At 57.2% G+C, this 25,148-nt stretch overlaps 1 protein-coding gene across 4 annotated transcripts in view; it reads right to left on the bottom strand.

The window, feature by feature from the left end:
* Myo7a (myosin VIIA) overlaps positions 1 to 25,148 on the bottom strand; it is a 61,043-nt gene that overhangs the window by 17,270 nt on the left and 18,625 nt on the right. For all 4 annotated transcript variants that reach the window (XM_026387272.2, XM_077797631.1, XM_026387273.2 and 1 more), the window contains 18 exons: positions 23,772 to 23,878; positions 17,768 to 17,905; positions 15,964 to 16,122; positions 15,521 to 15,613; positions 13,844 to 13,938; positions 12,667 to 12,751; positions 12,124 to 12,342; positions 11,603 to 11,710; positions 10,347 to 10,556; positions 9,788 to 9,991; positions 9,366 to 9,542; positions 8,798 to 8,887; positions 7,446 to 7,573; positions 5,296 to 5,422; positions 4,507 to 4,626; positions 3,808 to 3,981; positions 2,851 to 3,078; positions 1,395 to 1,565 (listed from right to left, as the gene is read on the bottom strand). In XM_026387272.2, coding sequence (XP_026243057.2) covers positions 1,395 to 1,565; positions 2,851 to 3,078; positions 3,808 to 3,981; positions 4,507 to 4,626; positions 5,296 to 5,422; positions 7,446 to 7,573; positions 8,798 to 8,887; positions 9,366 to 9,542; positions 9,788 to 9,991; positions 10,347 to 10,556; positions 11,603 to 11,710; positions 12,124 to 12,342; positions 12,667 to 12,751; positions 13,844 to 13,938; positions 15,521 to 15,613; positions 15,964 to 16,122; positions 17,768 to 17,905; positions 23,772 to 23,878 — 2,633 coding nt within the window. The remainder of the gene's footprint in view (positions 1 to 1,394; positions 1,566 to 2,850; positions 3,079 to 3,807; positions 3,982 to 4,506; positions 4,627 to 5,295; positions 5,423 to 7,445; positions 7,574 to 8,797; positions 8,888 to 9,365; positions 9,543 to 9,787; positions 9,992 to 10,346; positions 10,557 to 11,602; positions 11,711 to 12,123; positions 12,343 to 12,666; positions 12,752 to 13,843; positions 13,939 to 15,520; positions 15,614 to 15,963; positions 16,123 to 17,767; positions 17,906 to 23,771; positions 23,879 to 25,148) is intronic.

The following is a 25,148-nucleotide window of genomic DNA, read 5'->3' as shown; positions in this document are numbered from 1 at the left end:
GGTGGATCCTACCCCAATGACTGATGTCCTTATAAGAAGAGGAAACTGGACACAGACTTGCATGAGCACAGAGGAAAGACCATGTGGAGACAGATGGAGAAGATGCCACCTGTGGGCCAGGAGAGGCCTCCATAGAAACCAACCCTGCCAACACCCCAGTCCACACTTCCACTCTGGAACAGAGGTGTAAACGTCTGTCCTTTCAGCCCCGAGCCTGTACTGCTTCACTAAAACAGCTCCAGCCAACTGACAGCCTTCCCACCCCACAAGAGTCATTCACATCTGGCCCCCTGCGAGGGCAGCATGGGGCTCCATGTGAGGGAGGCCTGGATGCAGGGGATGAGAGAGTGCGTCCACTAGTGTGCCAAGAGGAGTCTGCTGTGAGACAGCAGGGATCTCTTGGATATGGGAAGGCCTATGGGTCCTCTGCCAGTAGTCAGTGCCCCCAGCCCACCTGGGTGCCCCACTTAGGCAGGCCCCTGAGCTTGGCTGGGAACTGCTCATATCTGGTCACAGACCTGGGGCTGCAAGCAGGGGCTATACCTCATTCTCCAGACAGGAAGGCTGCTGGCATTCTTTTCTTTTAGGGAAAAGAAGGGGCATTTCCTAGTTGCAACCTGAGACACCAGGCGAGGCCACCACAAGACCCTGTGACCTCAGGAAGCTGTAGGACTGAATTTGACTCTTCTCTGTGTCCCTGGTTCCCAGCCCAGAGTGGTTGTTATGGTTTGGATATTCAGTGTCCCCAAAAAGCACATGTGTGAGATAAGGAAAGAAATTTCAGAGGTGAAATAAGTAGATTATGAAAGGTGTGGCCTCATAGGTGGATTAATCCATGGATATGGATTAACTGGGTGATAACTATAGGCACCTAGGGTGTGGCTGGAGGAGATAGGTCAATGGGGGTGTGCCTTTGGGTTTATATTTTGTTCCTGGTGAATGTCAGTCTCTCTCTCTCTCTCTCTCTCTCTCTCTCTCTCTCTCTCTCTCTCTCTCTCCCTCTCTCCCTCTCTCCCTCTCTCCCTCTCTCCCTCTCCTTCCTGGTCATGTCCTGAGCTGCTTCCCTCCACCATGCCCTTCCACTGGGACGCTCTGCCTCACCTCAGGCTCAGAGCTGTGGAGCTGGCCATCTATGCACTGAAACCTCTCAAACTGTGAGTCAAAGTGATCTTTTTCCTCTTCTATGTTTTCTTGTCAGATCTCTTGGTCACAGTGACAAAAAAAGCTGACCAAAACATTGGATGACAGAAGACCCATGTGAACCCATGTCCACAGGGGAGAAGTGTGGAGGTCCTGACCCCCGCAGCCCCACAATCAGGAGATGCCAGGTGGGACCATGACTGCCTAGACTGCGCGCTCCTCCCCCGGCTCCACATCCCCTGATGCCCTCTTACCTTCTTGTGGGCAGCAATGGCCAGCTGGGCCCACTTCTCAAGTGTCTTCAGGGGTGTGATCTCGCGGTCCGGGATGTAGGTGGGGACAAGGTTCAGCAGGCGCTCCAGGATCATCTCGGAGCCATAGTCCACGAAGTACTGCTGGGAGGCCAGCTCCGCCAGGTCATCCTCCTGTGGGAAGGGACCTCAGTCGTGCATGCGGCCCGTACCCTCTGCCCTTTCAGACTCCTAAAGCCTTCAGGTTGCTCTCCTGGCCCTGTCTCCTGTAGTTCTGGGCCCTGCCCCTTGGGACCCTGCATTTTCACTGATTTGCTGGGGTTTTCCTGAGGGCCACACCCCTGCCTTCTCCTGGGTCCCATTAGCTCTATGCTGGACTCTGACCAGGGGCATATGAGCTGAAGAGACCAGTCAGCCTGCCAGGAACGGGCCAGCCACTGCATGTCCAGCCCTCTGCTACAGCAACCGGGGCGGATGAGCAGAAGAAGAGGATGTGCCTGTCCTGGATAATGGGAGACCTGGGACCACGGGGGATGAGCAGAGAGGGAGTGCATCACCATTACCGTCTCCATCACCATCACTCTGCCCCTGGGGGTGTCCAAGTAGTGAACAACCAGTGGCTCTGCACACAGGCTTCAGAGGACCAGGTGGACACTGGGCATTTGCTGCCTCTCTGCTGGGTGATGCCTACCTGGGTCTCCCCAGGGCTCCAGCAGCAGGGGCAACAGAGAAAAATTCTGGGGGCCTTAAAGGCAATCGATATTTTCCAATGAGTTTGAAGCATTTCAGAATTTCAGCAACTAATATGGCTGTTCCAACAATGAATACCATCAGCACCAACACCAACAACATCACTACCAACAACAGCATCATTACCACCATCAACACTGCCATCACCACCACCAATAACGACACCAGCACCAACACCATCACCACCTCCACCACCCCACCACCAGGCACCACTGTCCTCATGCCTATCCTCACCCTCCATCACAATCGCCAGCAGAACCCTAAATACCATAAGCAGCACCATCACCATCACCAAAAACAAGACGACCACATTGCTCCAGTCCTCAGGAGGAGACAGAGGATACATACTTGTAAATTCTGGTCTAAAGGACTGAATCTGTTTCCCATTCAGAGCAGAGTTTACTGGACTAACCCAGAACCATAAGCACACACACTATGCCATGCAGTCACAGCAACGTGTAGGACACCTTCCAGGGGTGGAACTTGGTATACTCTTCAAAGCCCCCGCTACCATCATTGTATCTCCTCCTCACAGCTCCTGTGAGGCAGGTTGTCTTAAGTCCAGCAGAGGCCTGGAGAAGGTCCAGCTGCAAGCAGCCACTCTCAGCATTAGCTGATGATAGGTCACAGACAGGAGCACCTGGCCCAGATTGGGTAAAAAGGTGTCTGTGGGCCAAGCAAGCGCAGTAGAGGATCTGCCTTCACTCACCTTCTCACACCTGTACTCCCCGAACTTGACCCCGCGCACCACCTGCTGGTAGATGAGGTTGGTGGCCACGTTGTCTTCTGAGGGGTTGTGCCAGGGTGTGAAGACCTCTTTTCGGAAGAAGAGCCTCCAGGGGGCATTGCGCTCCTGGGCACCCTGCTCCTTGGCATACTGCTCACACTGAGAGATGGCGTCCATGACATGGTCACTGCCACTGCCCAGGGAGGACACCTGTGGGCACCGGAGAGAAGGCCCAGTAGAAGGGTGGGCAGGCATGGAGTCAGGGAAGGACTACAGGAAGCCACCAGCTGTGGTCCTGGTCCAGATGGAAAACAGACCCAGAGAGAAGCAGGGTGTGCCCTAGGTCCCCTAGAAGGCAGACCCAAATGGGATCCCCAGGTCCCATGGGTTCTGAGCTGGCACCCCAAGTTATTAACTTTCCAGCCTCAGTCATGGGCACACTTATGTGGAAGTTGCAATTTCCTAGTACAAATCCTTTGTGAAGCTGTTGGACAAACTGTCACTGAAATCTACAAGTGAGAAAAATCCTGGTAGAGTGTCCAGAACAAGGTTCTGACCCTGGACCTGCCGGGTGGAGAAGAAGGCAGCAGAGGAGCCTGAGTCCCCAAGCCCGACAGGCTCACACACACTGCTACAGAAGAAATGTGTGACTGCTTGTCATTTCCCCGCCCACAGCATAGCAACCGCGCAGGGAACGGTTGTGAGAGAACTGGCTGCCTGCTGCCTGTCGGGGCCCTGTTCCTTCTCAGCACCAACAGAGGATTCCTCCCACCTGGGCCCACACGACTGAAGAGCGCCCCCAGCACCCGTCCTAATGAGTCAGCCAGAACCGGGGCTACCCCTGGCTGGAGTCACCTGAGCCAGGAGTTAGCACTGGCACAGAAGAAGGTAGTTCCCCCACCCAGAGTGGCGTCAGGAGGTGATGCGGCTCCGCCTTACCTTATCAAACAGGGCGATGTACAGGGAGAACCCAAAGCGGTCCTTGAGCGAGATCTTGTCGGCCAATGCATTGCATAGCTCCTTGGCTGTGGTTGCTGAGTCCGTCAGAAGGGTCTTGGTGGTCCCATCCATGAATGTCACAGGTAACATGATGGGCTTCTTGGACTTAGTGGCCTGGAAGTGACCCCAGAGTTTGAGGATCCCTTCACTTCTGACCAGCTTACTCTCTCTGGACTCTGGCCTCCTGCTCCCACTGAGTGAATGGGATCTGCCCCTAGACCCCAGGTCCCTGCCATCCCACCAGGACACTATCCCTGTCACAGGTGCCTGAGGAGCCGTGCTCCACAGCCCATTCTAATGGGACCTTCAGGGCCCCTGAGCAAGGCCTCTGAGCCGGGCCCCTAGGGCTGGGAGGTTGGGCACTGCCACAGGTCGAGCTTCTGACCTTATTTCACATAAGGACATCATAAGACCCTGCAAGATGAGTATCACCATCCCCAGGTTGCTGGCAGAGCCTCGGAGATGCAGAGGGAATCCCTCTTGCCCAAGTGATTTTGGTACAAAGCCATCAATCCTTTGGGGGTTTTTCTGTTCTGAAGGGCCTGGGACTCCAGAACAGAGGAACAGAACTCAAAGCGGGGAGCATTTCTGGGACACTGGGGTGCACTGAATACACACTTGCTGCGGGCAGGGACGCACCTGTAGCTCCAGCCAGCTGGGCGGCTGCGTCCGAGTCCCATTGACAAAGGTCCTCCTCAGGCGCTCCTCACAGTACGGGGCATAGCCAGGCGGTCCCCCGTGGATGAAGTTCCGCAGGTACTACAGACAGGGGACCCAATGAGGCAGCTTCCAGCCAGCCTCCCTAGGCCGCCCCAGCCTGGACCATTCCAGCAGCCTTCAACACCTTGCCCACACTTGGAACCTGCCTCTCAAGGTAGGATTGCCCACACCCCTCCTCTCCATGCTCCAGCCATGGCTCCCGCGGCCCTCAAGACATGTACTGTGGCTCGGCAAGAAACCCACACAGTCCAGCTCCATCTTTCTATGCCATGTCTCCAGCCTCACCCCGCACCACCATCTCCCCTGTCCCAGGCATAACTGTCCTCCTCCAGAGCCCTGTTTGGACTCCACCACCTCCTCCAAGCTTACAGCACCCTCCAATCAGGCTGGCACCCCCAGTACCCAAGGCCTAGCTCCGAGTTGAACTGAAGTGCCTGACCCAAGTCACATGCTCAGAGGGCCCAAGACACCCTCCTGACTGACTCCAGCTTAGTAGAATGGGGCCAGGGGTGGTGGGACTGAACAAAGTGGTGGCTGCCTGGCAGCAGGACCCCAGTAGGATGGGTCTGGGTGGGGGGTGGTGAAGCCTGAGAGGCCCCAGGCCCCTGATAGGGTTGGTCACCAGGCCCTGCTGAGCGGCCTCCTCTGCTTTCTCCTCTTGATGCCAAGACAGGGCCTGGCTCCTCTTCCTCCTGGGGGCCTCCCTACCTTAACAAACTTCTCAGAGGGGGCGAAGCAGCCCACGCAGAGAGACACGAGGATCCAACCCCGGGCGTAGCTGCTCTTGGAGGGGTTGTGGGTGAGCTGCTTGCTGATCTGGCAGTAGATCTCATCCCTAGGCAGGAGGAGAACCGCCTCAGAGGAATAGCCCCAGCCCCACCACTCCCAGCAGCAGGTGTGATGCGACATCGCGGTGTGGTCCCATGTGCCCAAGACCATGCAGGGGGAGGCAGTGTGGGCCAGGTGGGGAAGGCTGAGCCCAGCGCTCTAGGGAGCCACCGAAGAGAATCTTGCTTTAGAGACAGGATCATCAGGCAGGAAGCACGTTGATAACTCCAATCCAGAGTCCACCATGCAAAGGGTGGTATGTATCCTGCTCTGGGCACAGCAGCCACAACCCCTGGTGGCAATGCTGATGAGAAGCACAGGCCTGCCCCTGTCTGGTCCCGACCTGCTGGCTGCCCCAGGCAGATGGGTGGGCTCCATTCTCTGACCCCAGCCCATAGTCAGGGACAATTTCTACTAATGGCAGCTGGTAGAGCAAAAAACAAGCCCGGCACCTGGGGCTGGATGAATGGGGACTCTAACTTCTCCAGATGCATTCCTGTAATGTTGGGATTTTAAGTGGCTATTACTTTTGTACTAAGATGAAAGAAATTTTTGTTTTCATTTTAAAGGGATCCTTTCAGGATTGCTGTGCAAAAATATAAGTCAAGGTGTGTAAAACACCCTGCACAGGGCCTGGCATAGGGGCTTCATGAAAGGGGAGCTGTGATGGTCACTGCTGTTGTGAGCAATGTCTCTCCTGGTCCCTAAGCCTTTAAGAGAGCCTGCTGGCTCAGGGCTGAGGGAGGGCGCATGGTGGCATGCTGACCACCAGGGGGCACTTGCTGCTCCCCTTGGCTGCCCTGGGCAGGAAGAGGGATGATCTGATTCAGTGGCTTTCCAATTTTGAGTGACTGTGGGCCAATATGATTTAAATTTCAGAAGTTGCCCACTCTTTTTAATCATGACAAAATAAGAAACACACACATACCTATACACACACCCTGCACACTACCCTATTTCCTAAAACGAAGGTCATCTAAGATATCCAAAGCCAGGTAGGGAGTGCAGCTCAGTGGTAGAGCCCTTGCCTGGCATGTGTGAGGACCAAGGGTCAATCCCAGTATTTTAAAAAAAAAAAAAGGCCCCAAATTCCAGAGGTCTAAATCTCAGAACCAAGAGCAATGCTTAAAGTTAGAAAACCGTAGCTGCAGTTCCCGACTTGCCACAGACCCGTGAAAATCTTATCCCCTGCTACTACAGGCACTGGCGTGGTCCCTCAGGGAGTTCATCCCCCAGCCTTCCAACTCTTGGTCCAGGCATCCCAACATGGAGGCTGTGACAATAAGAAGACTGGGTGGCTACCATTCCCTTCTAGAGGGGTGGCCCTCAAGCAAGGCAGTACCTGGCTTTGGGGAGCGATGGGAGGAGACTCTCCTGGAAGGCAGGAGGTCTGGGAGGCCAAGTTTCTTCCCCACTCTGAACCTGTTTTCTCATCAGGAAAATGGGGCTGACCCCCGCCCCAAAAGGCCAGCCCCCAGCAGCAAACAAGTTCATGGGCTCGGCTCACCTCACCCCTTCCTGTTCTGCTGCGGTGGGGGAAGCCTGCCCACCCTCACCCCGCCTAGCTGGGCGGATCCCTTACTTGCTCCTGGTGACTCCCAGGTCTTCGCTTCACATCCCTGACCACTGTGGCCTAGATAGAGCTCTCCTGGCCTCAGGGGAGGGTACAGTGGCAGGGTCGCCCGGCATGCTGCCCATGGTGACCCTGAACTCAGGTAACAATAGTTATAGTTACTATTACTGAGGGCCTACTGTGCTCCGTGGCTTTTACACACTTCTTGTCTTTGTGGCTTTCCACGAGCCTAGGAGGGGCACCATTATTTTTCTCCTTTATAAATAAGAAAAAAGGCTTAGAGAGACCAAGGAACCTGAGGTCACACAGCCAGCTGGCAGCAGAGGCAAACACAGGCCTTTGGCTTAATCTGTTGCTAAGGTGATGAAGTCACAACCCAGCTGCCATAAGCCTTCCAGCCCTGCCCGGGGGTGCCGGGCGCCCCCTCGTGGCCTCCCTGGGCCCCTCAGGTGCTGACCGCAGTGCTGGCCGCAGGATGCCATTGCCGATAATGAAGTGCAGCTTCTCCAGGTTGGAGGTGGGCCGGTCCTCCAGCATGCTGTTGCCCTGCACCGTGGACTCCCCGTCATGCAGCCTCTTCGTCACCTGGGCCAGGGGACACAGTTAAGGGCAGGTGAAGCTGGGGACCTGAAACTGCCTAGTCTCCAGAGCAGATCCAGGCAGCAGGCAGAGGAGTTGGGCTCCCCATCACTGACCCTGCTGCTGCCACCACCCCTCCCTGCAGACCAGATGCTGGGCCAAGAGCTGCTCACATGGCCTGGGAGCACTGGCCTGGCACCTCCGCTTCTGGAAGAAGTTTCCCCCAAACCTTCTTTGACACCCACTCCCAGCCTCCACTGGAGGAGGACCGTTCAGCCAGAATGGAACCCCCCTCTCTGGGGTGGGGTCCCTCATACATCTCTGGCACCAGAGTACACCCTGGGTTCCACCAAGGCCCCTGACCCCAGTGTGCCCAGCTTCAGAACTGGTTCCTAGGAATCAGTGCCCCCGGTCTGGGGCCACAGCAGCAGCCCCACACTCTGCCCAGATGAGTGAGCAGCTGGAGTGTGTGTTACAGATGGGAAGGGCTGTGGAAGATTCCCACATCTCCTGAGCACCTCTGCTGCCATCTTGGGCCCCTCTCCCATGACCCCTGGGAGTGGGCATTTTCTTGCCTTGGCTCCTCTAATTCCAAGTACAGAGCTGGGATTCAAATCTGAGCCCACAAGACTAGCATCTTGCATCGGGTGGGGATGGGACAAGGGCAGAGGCAAAACAGGAGCCTCTGACTTTGTAATAAGGGGCAAGGAAGAGGATCCTGGGAAGAGGAGATTCCCAGGAAGAAAAGGGGAAGGAGGTATTTCAGGTGTGTGCCAGGAGGAGCGTGTGGGGAGCTGGCCCAAGCTGTGAATGTCATGGTCTGTGTCTGCGTCGCAGCCCCCACCAGCCTGCACCACCCTGGAGCCCTAGGACCAGGACAGTGCTCAGAAGATGAGGGAACCGACTGAGTGAGCTCAGAGCACTCAGGGGAGCAGACGTTCTGCCATCTCAGCCACAGAGGAGCGCCCACCTGAAAGGTCCTTTGATCAAACGCCCCAGGCAGGTGTGACCCCCTCACCCTGCACCACTCGGACACTCCCCATTCCTGCTCTGCGAAGCCCTCCCTGGCCCCAGCCTCAGCCCACCGCATTTTCCATGCCCTCCTGTCTGCTCAATCCTCCCACCACGTTGTCCTGTCCCCTAAAGACAGGCAGCATTGACTCCTGCTCCTGCTCCTGGGGGGTCCCAGTTCAGTCGGCTGCAGCTTAAGGCCCCGGGGTCCACTCTCACCTCCTCTGTGAGTTTGGACTTCTTCTTCAGGGTCAAGTGCACCAGTTTATGCCTCACACTGCTCTTCTTCTGCCCCTCAGGGAGTTGGGCCTGTAGGACCAACTAGGGTCAGGGGCAAGTGACTGGGCAGAAAGCAAAGACAAGACCACCTGACAGTGGGCTGCACCTGGGATCAGCTGACCTCCACACTGACACAAGACACGCCCCACCCTGCACCCTGCCACCCTGCACCCTGCACCCACCCCCACCAGCCAGCTGGCAAATGGGAAACAGACTCAGAAAAGCATAATGACCCCCCCCCACTCAGTTCCCCCAAAGAGTCGTCACAGGAGCTGGCTCCAACAGCAAAGCCCTGCTCTGCCATGAGCCCCTGGGTCACCATCACTTCACAGTTTACACAACTTTCACACTTTTGCTTCCATAAGTAGAGAGAGAAGGCTGGGGATAGGGGAGGGGAGGCAAATCGCAGGGTGCTCTTTCTGCTGAGGGCGCTGAGGCCAGGCAGGCCCCTCCACTGGCCTGGGAGGGTCATCAACTCTGGGGGGGGAGGGGGGAACCTTGGTCTGACCTCACTCTCGCCCTGCAGGGCCTGCAGCTCCCTCTTGTATGTCTTCTTGCCCAGAGTCTCATAAATCTTGGTCATCACAGGGATCTTCTCGCTGCTGTCACTCATGGCTGTGTGGTACTTGGGCTCCGGGAGGTCCCCCATGAACCTCAGGATGGTGATCCAGACTGCCAGAGCCGCCTGGGGGCAGAGCGCAGATGTCAGGAAACCGGAGCAGAGGACATTGCTAACACCATGGAGATAGCCCGGGATTCGAGGAGAGGGCTTGGAGAAACACCCGCCCACGTGGTGTGGCCCTAGGCTGCGCCCCAGGTAGGAGACGGCAGTCAGACCCAGGCCCTGCCCACCCAGGACATGCCATCCGGGCAGCACCCCCAGCCCCAGCCCGGCCTTGCTAGCAGGGACCAGCAGCAGGCAGGCCTCACCAGCTGGTCGCCCTCATCATCATGGTAGAGCAGCGGCTGTTTGAGTGGCCGCCGGGTGTAGGAATGTGTGGTTGTGCCCTGGAAGTAGGTGGCAGCAAACTTTGCAAATTTGTACTCAGAGAGGTCCTCCTCGTCCTCGTCAGGCAGGGGCAGGGCCGCGTCCACATCTTCCTCCACCATCTCTGTCCGCCCTTGCTCCAGGTCCTGATGGACACAGAGGGGTTCCCTGCCATGTGGGCCTCGGGTGGGACGGCCTGAAGCAGACTCAGGTTGACTGCCATCTCACATCCTCCCCGCAGAGCCAGCTCCTCCTCCAGGAGGGTCGGGGCTCTGCATGTCCTGTCTGCTGCCCAAACACAGTGGTTCTTCAAGAAGGCTCCAGAGAGGGACAGTGACCTGCCTAAGGTCACATGGCCAGCAGGGTCTGGATGGGGTCTGGGAGCCAGCTCATCACCATTCTCTGCTCAGAGGGGTCAGTTGGGTTTTAATGCAAGGGGACACACACAAGAGGAGGAAGGACCATCACACAGTGGGGTGTAGGCTGTCCCCAGTTTGGTACCTCAAAGCCACTAGGTGCCTGGCCCTCCTGGCCTGGCAGGCCACCCGAAGTCCCCAGGAAGCCAAACATCTTGTCCACCATGTCAGAGTGATTGATGGGCTCGTGGCGGGCCTTCTCCATCTGCTCCAGCAGCTCCTTCTTCTGCCGAGCCGCCTCCTTCTCCTTCAGCTCCCGCTCTGCGTCCTCACGAGCCAGCTGGGCCAGGCGTTCCTGAAGGTTGGGGTGAGGCAGAAGGGGTGGGATCGGCATCCAATGCCACAGCCTCAGGAAGCACGCTTTCCTTAGGGAACCCAAGGTTGGGACAGCCTCAGTTCTAACCTCTACCAGGGCCTCCTGAGTGCAGGGAAGAACTGCACCCCCATCTTTCCCCTCCTGGCCACGCTCAGCTCTGCCCTGACGGTGCAAGGCAGAGAGATGCCCAGCATCTCTGGGCCACAGAGAGGCCTCTGGAGCAGCCTTGCCCATCCCCCAGGGCTCAGCCTGGAACCTCTGCCCCAGGCAGCTCACCCCGCACCAACCCAGAAATCCCACAGCCACAGGGCGGAGGTCTAGATCAAGTACTACCCAACAGAAATATGATAGAAGACACACATGTAGTAGCCATAGTTTAAAAAGCAAAAAGAAGCCGAGCACAGTGGTGCATGCCTGTAATCCCAGTGGCTTGGGAGGCTGAGGAGGAGGACTGTGAGTTCAAAGCCAGCCTCACAAACTTAGCGAGGCCCCCAGCATCTCACCGAGACCTTGTTTCTAAAGAAAATGTACAAAAGGGTTGGGCATATGGCTCGGTGTTTAAGCACCCCTGGCTTCAATCCCCTGTACCAAAAAAGAAACGTGATGTTAATTTTAATAATGTTATTTACCAAATATCATCTTAACCTGTGATCAGTATTATAGAAACACTGAGGTCTCCTCAGTCCTTTCGCCTCCGACTAAGCGTCCAGAATCTAGATCAGGTATCTCAGTGCTCTCAGTCCAAGTGTTCAGGAGCCCTGTGGCTGGTGCTCCCACATCGGGCTGCATGGCCCTCGGGGCTGTCCCCCTGCTCAGGCTTTTTATCCCCCGTGAGAGAAGGTGCCTCCTGCTCGGCCCAGTGAGAACCGAGACATGGGCCAAATGCCACATGCGCCAAGTGTGCCTAAGAAGAGACACCTCCTGATTGAAGGCAGGAGGGTCTCAGGACAGGTGATGAGTGGCTGTGCTGGAGGAAAGCCATGGAGCCAGCCAGCAGACCAGGACATCAGGTGTCCCCAGCTCACCTGATGCTTGCGCTCTGCCTCCTCCTTGGCCTTCTTGGCACTCATCTCTTTCCGGAGCTTCTCCTCCTCCGCCAGCCGCATTTTCTCCGCCTCTAGGCGCCTCAGGTACTAAGGAAAGGGACAGCCAAGGAATGTCAAAACACTGGCGCAGTACTTGTCATGGCAGGGTGAGCCTGGGTTCTGGAACTGAGAGCACCTGACGAGCAGTTTGGCAGACAGGGAAACGGACAGCTGAGACTCTCCAGAGCAGGTCGGATCTCAAAGCCAAACCAGGTTTGCGGGGGCCCTGAAGATCCACTAGGGTGACTGGGGCCCAGCCCAGCCTCGGCTGGGAGGGTGGGAGTGGGCTCTGTAACTCCTCAGTCCTGTAACTCCTCAGAGCTGGCCTAGCCAGAAGTCCCCCCTAGGCCTCGGCCTCCTTGGCCAACACCAGGGCTGACCCATCTGCTGAGGCAGCACACACCTCGGTGGACACCCCTTCTGGGTACAGGGCTTGGGTGCTGGGACTTTGTGGTCCTCACCTCTGCCCGGAGGCGCCGGTGCAGCCTGCGGGCGATCATGCCCCTGGCGTAGGCCTGCACGGTGAGCACCGCCCAGAGGCGGTGGCGGAAGGCCTTGCGCACCAGGTAGGCACGGCAGCGGGCCTGGAACTGGATGATGCGCTGGCGGGCCAGGCAGTACTGCTGGTGCAACTTCCGGGCGCGGTGCAGGGCCTGCAGCCGCAGGAAGCCCAGGCGCATCTGCAAGGACATGGCCCTGCACTCAGAGACTGAGCCACCACCCCTCCCAGAAGGACCCTGCCAGCAGCAGCCTCCACTGCACAGGTCTCCAGTTCCAGACAGGCCTCCTCCCGAGGCAGCAGCTGCGCTGCTTCACAGAGGTCCACAGGACCCAGCCGCTCTGGGGGTCCCTTCTGAGGTCTTGGTAACCCCAGAGTACTCACAACTCACCAAAACGTTCCCGAAGAAAAGCAGCAAACATTGCTGACCAGTTGGGAAGAGCCACAAAGACTAGACCTGGACTTTGGTTGGAGGACAGGTAGGGGCAGGCCCTGGGAGGCTCACCAACTCGTAGTTCCTCCTGCAGGTGTATCCCCGCCAATGCTTCTGGATCAGTGTGGCAGCATTCTTCAGCTTCAGGAAGTTGGACCTGAAACAGCCGTGGTTATGGAGTGAATCTCAGAGCACAGAGCTAGTTCTAGAGGCAGCCAGGGTACAACTGGCTTGGGATCAGGAAAGCACACTGGGACCCAGCTCTGTGATGCCCCAGCTGTGTGACCTTGGGCAAGACACTGACCCTTTCTGTGCCTCAGCATCCTCTTCTAGAAATAGGGTAGAATAATGCCCACTCTTCCTGCCTCACAGATTGGTCACATGAGCCCATTAAAGCAGATATTCAAAAGGTACTTGATAAAGGAGTGTCTGAACAAATTAGTAAAATAATGTAAAAGACTAAGAGCTTTCAACAGTCTAACTTCCAATTTTATTGATGAGGAAGCTGAGACTTGAAGTTGGGACTAGAGCCCCTGTCTGTCTGACTCTGAGGAGCTCAGGGCTGTCCTCCTGCACACAGTAGGCTGCTTCTCCAGAGAGTCGTCTCCAGCCTGATGGAGGACGAAGAGACCACACATCAGACAGCAGTGTGTGTGGAAAGTGGGAAAAGACAGGGGTTAAGGATGCAGCCGCAGCAAATGAGCCCCAGTGGGCGGGGATCAGTGGATGGATGGATAGAAGAAGGGACAGACAGAAGAGGGCAGATGGACTGGTGAATGGATACAGGGTGGGGGAAGGGCCACAGGTACTGCAAAAGGGGCAGGTCATAGATTTGCGTGGAGCTGAATCACATTCGAGTTAGTCCTGCCCATTTGCGAATTGTCACAAGCGTACACACGTCCCTTACATAAAATATAAGACGCACTTTGTAATTTACAAAATCTCAAATTTCCTCTTTGGGAAACTCCACTGGCCTCGAGATGAACAGAGGGTGCGTGAGTGTGCCTCACGGCCTCATGTGCCCACCTGTGCCCACAGGAGAGCGCACTGTTCCTTGGTTTACCTAGCACGGGGGAACTTTGTGAATCTCACGTCTGGTTCCTCTGTCTGTGTGAGCATGTGTGTGCTTTCTACGCGTGCACCGCAGTGTGCCTGTCCACTCCTGGTGTCCATGTGGGAACAGAGTGAGCCCCCTGGGCACACGCACCTTAACCTGGGCTGGGGTGGCAGGAGCTGTTGGGGCACGTACCTGTCTTTGAACCCCCGGATGATCTTCTGGAGGAGGATGACTCTGTCAGTGATGGCCTTGTCCCGCTCCACCTCCAGCAGCATGTCATGGTGATCCTGGAAGGCACAGCTCCTGAGCAGCGCCCAGACAGTGTCTCCTCCAGGCCAGGCCTAGGGCTCAGGGGCGCCACCCAATCTCCCACACATGCTCGGACCCAAGGGTGGCCTCCCATCGCATCAGGGGCTGTGGAGGTTTCCAAGAGGCCCAGCAGGACCCACGGAGCAGAACAGCCATCATTTCCCTGGACAGGGTCATAGGGCCCATTCACACGCCCCCCAGCTTTGCCCCATGGCCATCTCTGCCCAAGCAGAGACTTCCCAGGACCCTACCCAGGCCACTGTCATTTCTCTCTAGAATCCTGGCAGCAGCTGACATTTCCAGCTGTTTCTCCTGCTAGCTCCTGACCCAACCCTCACTCCAGTTGGAAGAAGCCTCATTGGTTCATTCAACACATGAACAGAACATCTGCGCCATGCTGTGCTGGCTTCTGAGGGCAGTGTCACAGCAGGCCAGGCTGACATGGCCCTGCCTGTGGGCAGGTGAGGCTCTCCTAGGAGAGCCACCTCCACCAAACAATCCCAGACACACAGCACAGAGGAGCGGCTCAGTCAGGGCTTCTGAGGACAGAAGAATGAATGAAACTTCCACCTTTGACCTCTTAAAATGTCACCATTTCTAAAGAGCCCAGAAAGGTAGGGATGGAGATGATGATGCTCCTCTGAGTTCCCCGGCTCTAGATGACATGGTGCTCCCTGCCTGTCCTCCTCTGACGGGGCTGGATATTAGACCACCCCGGGCTAGAAGCCCTGCTCTCTGCATCCTAGCTGCCTGACCTGGGGACACTCACTTCTCCTTTCTGGGCCTGGGAAATGGGCATGCTTCCTACCCCACAGGACTGCGGGGAGGACTTAATGAGATCACAGAAAGCCCCTCCGAGGCCTGGCAGAGGTGCTTTCCAGCCAGCGGCTGTGGGACATGCAGGCTGTGGACATCCAGGGGAAAGGAGGGCTCCGGGAGATGAAGGGACGAACTCCAAGCCCCTCGACCCAAAAGGAATCAGACTAGACCCCAGACTCCCTCCCGCTGAGGTTCCTCTCCCTCGGCCAGCTGTCCTGGCAGTACACCCCCACACTGGCAGGAGCCCTGCCCTGTTACCCTGGACAGCCAGAAATCTAACCCAGCGGAAATGGAAATGAGGAAGCCCACACTCCCTGCTCAGCTGCCCTTCCATGGCCCACTCACAGCAGCTCTCCAAGGCCGTGACTCCCAGGGCCAGCTTCCTGCTCCCCCCGATAGCTGCTCTGGCCTGTGGGAGCCCAGCTCCAGCTGCTGTGCTCTGGGAGGCTGGGAGGGGGCCAGAGATGGGCAGGCACCCAGGGTGAACCCCGCCTGCCAGGAAGTCACAGGAAAGGACCTAAGATACACTCTAGACCACCCCGGGCCCATCTCTTTGTGTTGACAAGGAAAGGAGAGGAATGGCCTCACTCAGGACGCTGGGATCCCAAATGCCAGCCTCCCTTCCCCTTGCCACCAAGGCCGCCTTACCTGGCCTGGCAACTCACTCTGTAGGGAGCTCTGGGACACCACCCATGGGAGCTGACAGCCCCCAAGGCAGCCTGGGGACCGAGATGTGCTCACCTTCAGAAAGATCTTGGTTTTGCCAATCTGCCAGTCGTCATGGGTGCCCAGCACAGCCTCAGCTATGCGTTGGCATGTCCCTCGGAGGTTGCCCTGGTAGGCACAAGGGAATGGACAGCCTCACCAGCAGGAAGCCCTCCAAGTGTCCCTCTTGAGGCTAGGAGGCAGGGCCCTCCCAGCTCTGCCCCGACTGGTCGCATGACCCAGGCAGGGACCCACTTTCTCCAAACCTCCATTTACTCCATGTGAAAGTCAGATGATGACCACCATGGCCACTGGAGCCCTCTGACTGACCACTGTCCAGCCCCCACCTTCTCAGCACTCTCTGAGGTGGACGAGCAGATGTCACCTGCTCAGCTCATTGACCCACTGTGAATCCAGGGCTCTTGCCCGGCCAGCGCGGGAGGCCGACCCTCCCACCATCTGCACCTCAGACCTGGTACCTGCTTGTAGGCTGGCTTCACGCCAGGCAGCAGCACACGGTACCGCTCCACGAACTCCACAAAGCTGTAGCGGATGGGGTAGCCGGCGCGGCGGATTCGGATAGTCTCCATCATGCCCGAGTACCTCAGCTGGCGCACACACAGGTGCCGGTCGAACAGCTGTCAACAGAGCCAAGGGGTCAAGGTGAGCTCCTGCCAGGAGGCCAGCCCTGCCCTGTGCTTAAGCAAAGGCCTAGAGAGGCCAAGGTAACACGGCACGAGGAGCCATCCAGGGGGGGACCCAGGTGCACAGGTCACATCCACATGGCAGCTGGCAGCAAGGACTCCGTGGTGGGGAGCTGCACCATGTGGGAGCCCAGGGGAGACAGGTCCCTGGGAGGTCCAGAGGGGGCTTCAGGGATGAGGAGTGGTATTCTAAGGTCAGGCAGGGTGGGGGGTGAGCCAATGCACAGATAAGGACCTAGTGGGGGACTTTGAGGGCAAAGAGGCTAGTCCAGGACAGTCCAGCTGTGCTGGTAGAGGGTGCTCGGCACTGTCCCAGGGAGCCCTTCATGTGGCCATTGTAGATCTCTAGCGATTCAGACAACTTTCTGGCTGCTGACAACAGAGAAAAGGCACAGTCTTCTAACTCATGAAGCTGTTTCTGTGACGACTGCAGGGCAGGGCAGGGCCAGCCCCGGGGGCTCACTGAAGGGACAGGGAGAGATGTGCATGGCAGATGTGGGGGCTGTGGGGAGCCACCAAGGTGGGGCTGGGGAGCCAGGGAAGGTGTGGAGCAGGGACAGACTAGATGGGCATCTGAGAGTGCTGTCCCTGAAGTGCAGGGGTGGCAGGCAGGAGGCCGGAGACCAGTGAGGAGGTCCCTGCCAAGGTCCAGACCACAGACCAAGGTCCAGACCTAGGCCCTGCTGACAGAGGGTTCCAGGGGTATTTCAAGGCCAGGGGAGACGGTGCCCTACAGTTCCAGCTTCAGTCCTCCTGGCCCACCTGCCCTGGAGGGAGAGATAGCTGGAGCCCTGGGACTCTCAGGCCCCTACAAACAGAGTCCCCAAAGGGACAGGCGTCACCCACTCTGGGAAATGATTTCCTGGCGAGGACAGTGTGTGCGGATGGTAGACTTCCGCAGCCTGTTTCCTCTCCCTCTGGGCCACTTTCCCTGGCCTTCCTTCCCTCCCTCCCCGGACCCAGGGCCCCAGCTCTGGGTAAACAACACCTCCCAGAGCCTGCTGTGGAGGGACAGGGCGGGCACTGGCATCCTGCAGGGCATAAGCCCCTCAATGTCCCTGAACACCCACACATATTTCCAACCCAGGACAGGGGTCGGCTCCCTCCACAAAAAAGGCCCAATAAGTGTTAATCAGAAGAGTGAGGAATGAAGACAGTCCCAGTGAGAGGAGCCAGGGGAGGTTTCCAGGAGGAGGGGGGAGTTGCGCTGGGCTGAAGGGAGGGATCTTTCAAAGGAGCACTGCCCCCAGCTGCCATCTACTGAGCGCTGTGTGCCCCGCAACCTGCCCACGTGATTGCACAGACTATGCCCAGGAGGTGGGTGTGATCGCCCCATTTCCATCCACAAGGAGACTGAGGCATAAAGGGACTCAAGAGACAGTCTCCAGCTAGGAGGAGGTAAAGCTGGACTGAATCTCGCTCTCCCTGGTGCACCTGCCGTCTCCAGTCAATGGGAGTCTAGTTCTATAAGCCCTCAGGTGCCGGCCACTCCCCAGAGAGGACGAAGTCTTGCATCATCCCCCGACCCTCGTCCACCCTTGGTCCAGCCTCCAGGGTCCCCTCGCAGCCCTCCACTCACCATGGGCTTCTTGAACTCGTTGGGCTTGATGCAGCGCACGAAGAAGGGCTGGCAGGCCCCCAGCGTGCGCATCAGCAGCTCCAGCGACCGCTTGAACTGGCTGCTGAGTGTGGGCGAGCGCTTCCTGGTCTCGGCGCCCTGGGGGGGATGGACAGACGGCAATGGGAGGGGCTGTGCCTGCCCCCTCCCGGCCTCCAGCAGCCGCCCCAGGGAAGCAGGAGGGGAGGTCAGGGGGCCCGGGCAGACAGCGTTTTCGTTTGAATCTGTCTTCCTTTGGTCGGGCTGCAGTTGGCCCCCAGACCTCCCCTCCAGGGAGCCTCACGGGACCTCCACAGGTATCCCTCTAGGTCGCTCCCTTCCTGGTAGGCTGGGGGACTCTCGGCAAGATGTCAACCCTGTCTGAGTCTCATCCTCTCCTTCCCATGAAAGTGGCCACCTCAGGACCCTGGGGCCGTCTTAGAGACAGGGATCAGGCAAACCCATGTTGGAACCCTGGCCCACTGCTTCCAAGCTGTGTGGCTTGGGCAGATCATGAAAAGGTGCTAAACCTCAGTTTTCCAAGTGAAAATAATGTCATCTATCCACCTGATGGGGCAGTGAAGAGGGTCAGAGGTCAGGTGTATTTCAATAAGTGGCACCCAGGGATGGCCACTGCAGGTCCCCGGGGACTGTGGGGGAGGAGAGGAGGAGCTGCCCTGACCTCCTGGCTGCGGCTGCGGATTAGCCAGAGGCAGCAGGCTGGGGGTGGGGCAGCGGGCCTGGATAATCTTCCTTAGAAGGCACAGGAGCTGGCTCCCCCAGTGCCACCCTGTCTGCACATCCTGGCCCTGCTAGGGTCCCCTCCCAGGTTACTGTGAAATAGGGGGAGCGCTGGAGAAGGCCTGAGAGCAAATAAACAGGGAGCGAGCCTTCTCTGCTGACCGAAGCTGGAGGAGAAGCCAGGTTCTGATCCACGGCATTTCTGTTTTATTGTTCTGGTGATTTTCAGTTGGGTGAAAAGTTCTTATAGATACATTTGAGTATTATTGTAAGGTTTTTTTTATTTGTATAGTTATAATGTCATGTCCTGTGTCAAAAATCAGGGTGCAGGTGTAGATGTGTGAGGTATTTGGGAGGCAGAGGTGCCTGCCTAATCCATACTAAATTTAGACAATCTGCCACCAGGCTGTAACGAAACCCACCAAGAATCAGCAATTGCTTGCAATTCTGAAATCTCAGTGCTTTCCATCCTGGTTTTATTGGGCATGCAGTCTAGGAGTCTGCCCAGGGAAACTGGGAGTGGAATGATGGTCAGGTCTGGGGGGGCCTCTCCAGAGCCATACACCTTTAAGTCCTGATGCACCCCGGGGGATCTGAAAGATCACTGCAGTCTGGCACAGTAGTGCTGTGACTTGTGACCCGGTCTTTTCCCTCGCTGGGATAATAAGGTGTGGCCTGGGAGTGGCCCTAGGAGTAGGCCGCACCCAGAGGGGTTGAGCTCTGCTCCCCTGTTCCCTTGTAATCTTACTCCTTGCCTCATTTGAATGGCTTCTGCCCCATAAAAGAGTTCAGCACGTGCTCCTCTCTCTCTTTCCACAGACCCCTAAGGTCAGAGCTGCTTTGGGGTCACAGGACCCAAAGAGAAAGGCAGTTCTCTGTTTGTGGTGGTTATTTTGTGCAGCCCAGTTCACCTGGAGTGACCCTGAGTGCTTAGCCATGAGACGCAACACAAGTCTGTGGCTCCAGAGTTGCCAAGGGACCCAATCCAGCCACAGCACTGGGTGGCCTCCCTCTTAGACGGGGAGCTGTCCAGGTCAGCCTGAACCGAGCCTGCAGCAGAGGCCCTGCCTGCCTCGCACCCGCACAGAGAGCACCTGCAACCACTCCCAGATGTACCCGGGACACGCACACCAACGCTGCACACACCCTCCTTTGATTTTGACCATTACTGGAGCTGCTCCTCTCTGTCTGTCGACCCCGCCAGCTGTGAGCCCTGTGAGGGCAAGTAGGGCCCACCTTATTTACTGCTGGGCTTGGCACATGGAACAATCAGCACTTTCCTCAACTGAAGTGTTATCGAACTAGTTTCTGGTGTCATCCATGGGCTCACAGACACTGCCCACCATCCCTCAAGCCCAAACGCTAGGAACTGTCCTCAACACCTCTCCTCTCACATCCACTAGATCAGCAGATCTCACTAGCTCCATTTTCAAAGTATCTCCAGAGCCATGTGTGGTGGTGCATGACTGTAATCCCAGCGACTAGGGAGGCTGAGGCAGGAGGATTGCAAGTTCAAGGCCAGCCTCAGCAACTTAGCAAGACCCACAGCAACTTAGTGAAACCCTGCCTCAAAAAAGAAAAATAAAAAGGACTGGGGATGGGCTGGGGTTGTGGCTCGGAGGTGGATCGCTCACTTAGCCTGTGTGAGGCCCTGGGTTCAAACCTCAGCACCACATAAAGTAAAATAAAGACATTGTATCCACATATAACTAAAAAATAAATATTAAAAAAAAGGACTGGGGGTGTAGCTCAGCAGCAGAATGCTCAGTCTCCACTACCAAAAACCACACATATATTTCTCCAGAAGCTCACCCCTTCCCACCACCTTCTCCGCTATCAGCCTGGTCCAGGCCCCAGCCTCACTTTCTCCCATTATTGTGATAACTCCTAACCTCCTTGCCCTGTCACCCACACTCTACACCCCTCCTCTCCTTCCACACAGCAGCCAGGGAGCCTGTTAAAACAGTCCAATCACATGTCTCCCTGACCCAAAACCCTCCAGGGTCTCCCAATAGTGAACAGAGTGCTGTAGGGAGGACCAAGTCCTTGTAAGAACCCACATTGCCCAGTGGATCTGTTTCTCTAGACTACTCCACTTGTTCACCCTCTTGCAGTCACCGCAGCCTCTGGACCCTGCCAAGCAAGCCCCAGGCAGCACCTCAGGACCTTTGCACAGGCTGCCCCCTCTTCCCTGCAAAGCCCTCCCTCTAGATGCATGAGCTGGCCTCCTGGCCTCCCTACCGGACGGACTCACAGTGAGCCCCTCCTGGACTTCTGTGCATAGCCACAGCATCCACCACCTCCTTCCTCCCTCCCTCCTGGGTCTTCCCCACACCACTTACACTAACTTGGCACACTGTCCTTATTCATTGTCTTATTAACGATTTCCTGCTTTTCCTAGAACACAAGTCCCAGGAGGACAGAGAATTATTGTTTTTTTTTTTTTTTTTCTGTTTTGTTCACTACTGTGTGTCCAGGACCTGAGACAGTGTCCGGCCCATGGGGGCACTTGGTAAATATTCATGGACTGAACGGGAGCCTGAGGCTCTGGGGCCTGCTCTCCCATCTTAGGCGTCTGGGTTTCTGATAGGGTTCGATTTGGTTGAGGGAAATCCTGGGAGTTGTTTTCTGGGATAATCTGCAGATGGTGAGGAAGACTGAAAAGTCAGGAGGTCCATGTTAAATGGCTCCACAGAAGCAAGCCAAGGGGGGCAGGCGAGCCTCAGGCCCCCTGCAGGCTGCCTGGATGTTAATCAGGATGCACTTTGCCCCAGAGCAGTGCCCTCAGGGCATGACTGTCCCTACATCAGCCAGGGCTGGGTGGGGCAGCAGAGGATGACAACCTGGGGAGTGGGCCTGCAGATCACTGAAGGGGGTGCTGTGGGCTCCCTCCTGAGGAGAGCCTTGTAGCTGCCACACTGCCACTTGGCCGGCTGTGACCTAATGTTTCACAATCCACCAAGCCCTTCCTTCCCCTTTAAGAGAGAGATCGTGGTTCCAGCCCTTAGGAAGCGGTTTCTGTCCCAGTGGTGACACACAGCACGGATGAACAGCAGGGACTCGGAAAACCACACTTCAGCCCTCACTTGTGTGTGGCCTTGGATACATCCCTGCACTGCACGGAGACAGAGCTGAGTTCTAATCGCTGCGTGTCACGAGCTGTGTGACCTGGAGCCAGTGCCCTGGCCTCCCCAGGCCCCGCTTCTTTACCTGTAAAATTGAGTGACAGCAGTGGCCGGGTTGCAAGAGGTGGTGACGTATGCTCCTGACAGGAGCTAGCTTAGCTCACAGCCTGGCCCAGAGGAGTGCCCAGGAGATGTGACGGAGGCCACGGTGTCACTGCTGTTCCGTGACCTCAGCTCCTGAAGGCCCCTCTGGAATGGAGGGAGTCAGGGGAGCCCAGGCTCCCGCGTTTGGACCTCCACGAGTGTCCTCAGCAAACTGCTGCTCACCTCAGGGAGGGAGCCTCCGAACAGTAAGGACACATAGAGGCTCCAGGCACCTCCAGGAGGTTGGAAAGAGAGGACAGAGAGCAGAGGGTGGGAGGAGAAGACAGGGTTCAACAGGTGTGCAGAGACCAGGGGACAGAGCGAAGCATCTGGGGACAGGAAAGAGAAGAGCTCGCAGGACCCCGAGCCACACCTGCCTCACCCACAACACCTGAGCTGTAGGTCAGAGGGGTGCTGGCCTGGGTGCTGGAGCCTCAGGCGCCGGAACCCGCTCCCTGAGGTCACTCCTGCGTGCACCTCATTTGCCTGGCTCTGCGTGTGTGTATGTGTGTGTGTGTGTGTGTGTGTGATTGGGGGAACAGAGGAGAGGGGCCACCATTCAGACAAGTTCCCTGACCTGCTGTTGGAGGGCTTCTAGATTGTTCCTGCGCTCTGTGAGGCTCTGGCCCCTGGGGAAGGAGGGGCCCGGCATTAGGCCACATGTGCGGGATGTCAGCGTTGGGCAGAGAGGAAACTGAATTGAGAAAAGGAAGGCAAAGGGGAGGCAGTGCCACACTGTGCTAAGGGACACCTGGCACCTTTGGGATCTGAAGCACCCCAGGAGCCACACCCTGAAGGTGGCAGAAAGGACACCCAGGCAATGGTGGCCCCTGATGTCACATCCCTCCCTCTCTGACCTCAGCCTCTCATCTGCAAAATGCAGAGAAGACCACCTGCGTCCCCTGCGTCTGAGATCGTCAGAGGCCCTGAAGAGCCACCAGGTCCCGGTGGAGGAGCAGCTGAGGGGCAGGGGCAGGAGGTAGGGGCTGGAGTCCTGGCTCTGCCTTAGCTCCTGGTGCCCCCTGCGCAAGGCCTGCCCCTCTTCCCAGACTCGGTTTCCTCCTTTACGAAACCGAGACAGCTACAGCACACACAACTCAAAACCCAAACCAAACCACTCCAAAACCACTCCACAGAAAACACACTCCACAAAAGGCAGAAAAGCCCCACTCTTTCCCCACGCCTCTGCCCCACGGGGCCGAGGCCTCTCCTGCCATCCTGCCCCCGGCTGAGGCTTTACCTTGGTGGAAGCCGCTGCCTGGCGGAGAGAGCCGGAGGAGTACCCACAGAGAAACTACAAGGGGAACCACAGGGCAGGTGAGTGGACGCAGGGCCCAGGCCAGGTCAGCAGATAGAGGACCCAACGCACTGTGGACAGAGGGAGGCCCTCTGGCACAGGCCTGGGGTCCTGGCCTCTCTGTACGGCTGGTGTCCCAAAGCAGCTTGGTCACCTGCACAGGTGCTGAGGGGGTGGGGACTCTACCCTCCCCATGAGCCCTTCCATGCATCCTCCAGGAAAGGAGAGAAATGTGGAATAACAGGGCAAACAGGAGACCGGCCCACTAGACAGCCTGGGGGGGGGGGGGCAGTCTTTCTATCTCCTGTGCAGGGTCTGAGTGTCACTGCATGCCACACCCATCCCATCTCCTGAGGCAGGACCCGCCCCCCTCATTCCCTTACCTGCTGGAGGTTGGAGGGGGGCGCCCCCTTGGGAAATCCAGTCCTGGCCGGGTTCTGCTCCGTGACCTCTCATGTGGCCCTTCTCTGGGCCTTGTACCCCAGCCACACCCCCAATCACCACAAAAGGGCCAGACGGGAGCATCTTGAAGACCTCTCCAGGTCCCTTCTGGAACCTCAGCAAAGCCCTGTCCTTGCTCTGTGGCCCTAGGAGCTCCTCTGATGGACAAGGGTTGGGCCTAGACCCAGGCCTGGCTTCCGGGGCCCGCACTGCCCAGTGGAAAACCCGCTGGCCTTACCATGGCCACGTCAGCCTGGAAGATCTGCTTGATGAACTTGTTCCGTGAGGAGTGGACTAGCTGGATGATGTCCCCGTGCAAGGTGTCCCGGTTCTTTTCCAGGAAGCCTGGCAGTGGGAAAGAGCAGTCAGACCTCACCAGCTGTGGCAGCCCCTGAAAACCAGACTCATGCTTCCCCCAGACCAGCAGTGACTGAGCCACGAGGACCCTCAAGACACACCTAGTTTACCCAGGTCCATTTCACAGCGGGGGACACTGAGACCTACAGTTGACAGCATCTTGCCTAAGATCAGAGAAAGTGAGGGACTGTCCCCCCACCCACACTGGCCCCTTCTCGGCCTGTCCAAGAAGGACAGGGGGTCTTGGTCTCTGGGAGAGGACTGCGTCACCTGCCTGACTGAACCATCCTAGGCCACCCAGTACAAGCCCTGGAGAGAATACACACCCACCCAGTACAAGCTAACAGTATAGGAACCAATGAAAACGACCTCGTGGTTGAACAGTACATATGTTTTACAAAGTGTCCTCACAGCCCGCTATGTAGAGGGGATGGCCAGGACTTATCTTCCCCGTCCAATGATAGGGGAAACTGATGCTCAGAGAGGCTAAGAGAGTAATCTAACACCACACAGCCAGCCATGGCAGAGTTAACACTCAAACCCAGGACTCCTGGTGCCCACCCGGGCAGGGCCCTGCACCACAAAGACCCCAGAGGTGAGAGCCATTCCAGTACTGGGGAGTTAGGAACTGGTTCATGGGGATCTCTGCTAGGGATGGGAGGCCCACAGGCTGGGGATGCCTGGCAGGGGAGGACAATGCCACCAAGAAGCAGGAGGTATGCCCAGATGGCAGATGGCACAGAGGCCCAGTGTTGGGCTGCCCAGTGTTGGTGTCTGGGGATGGGCGAGTCACAGGAGGCACACAGTAATGGAAGGGGGCACTTGTGTTGGGATGGAGTGATAAGGCTCTAGGACAGCTTCACTATGTGACTTTAGGGGTGTCTGCTTTCTGGGGCCCCAATGTCCTCAACTGTTAGATGACAGTGGTAAAACCTGTCACTGTGGTGCGGCCCACGGAGGCACTAAGACTTCTGGATCAATTCAGTGAGGCAGTGTGACCCCAAGAAGCCTCCGAGCTTGTTTTGAATGCCCTTGACCTTTGACCATGGTTGGGATCTTTGGGGCTGATTGGCAGGAACTCAGTGTAGAGACACCTACAACAGACACCAGTGAGGGCAGCATTTTACACCAGGATGGAAGAGGCGGGACACTGGCAGGCCGCAGGCTTTTGACCAGTTCCTGTGATGAGCCTGTGTTCTCGTGCCTCTTCCCACCTTCAAGCTTTGAAATGAACCCAGCCACGCATCCTCAGGAGGAA

Source organism: Urocitellus parryii, chromosome 4, assembly GCF_045843805.1.
Source record: "Urocitellus parryii isolate mUroPar1 chromosome 4, mUroPar1.hap1, whole genome shotgun sequence".
In the NCBI taxonomy this organism is placed as follows: Eukaryota; Metazoa; Chordata; class Mammalia; order Rodentia; family Sciuridae; genus Urocitellus; species Urocitellus parryii.
This window is presented reverse-complemented; position numbering and strand designations above follow the sequence as displayed.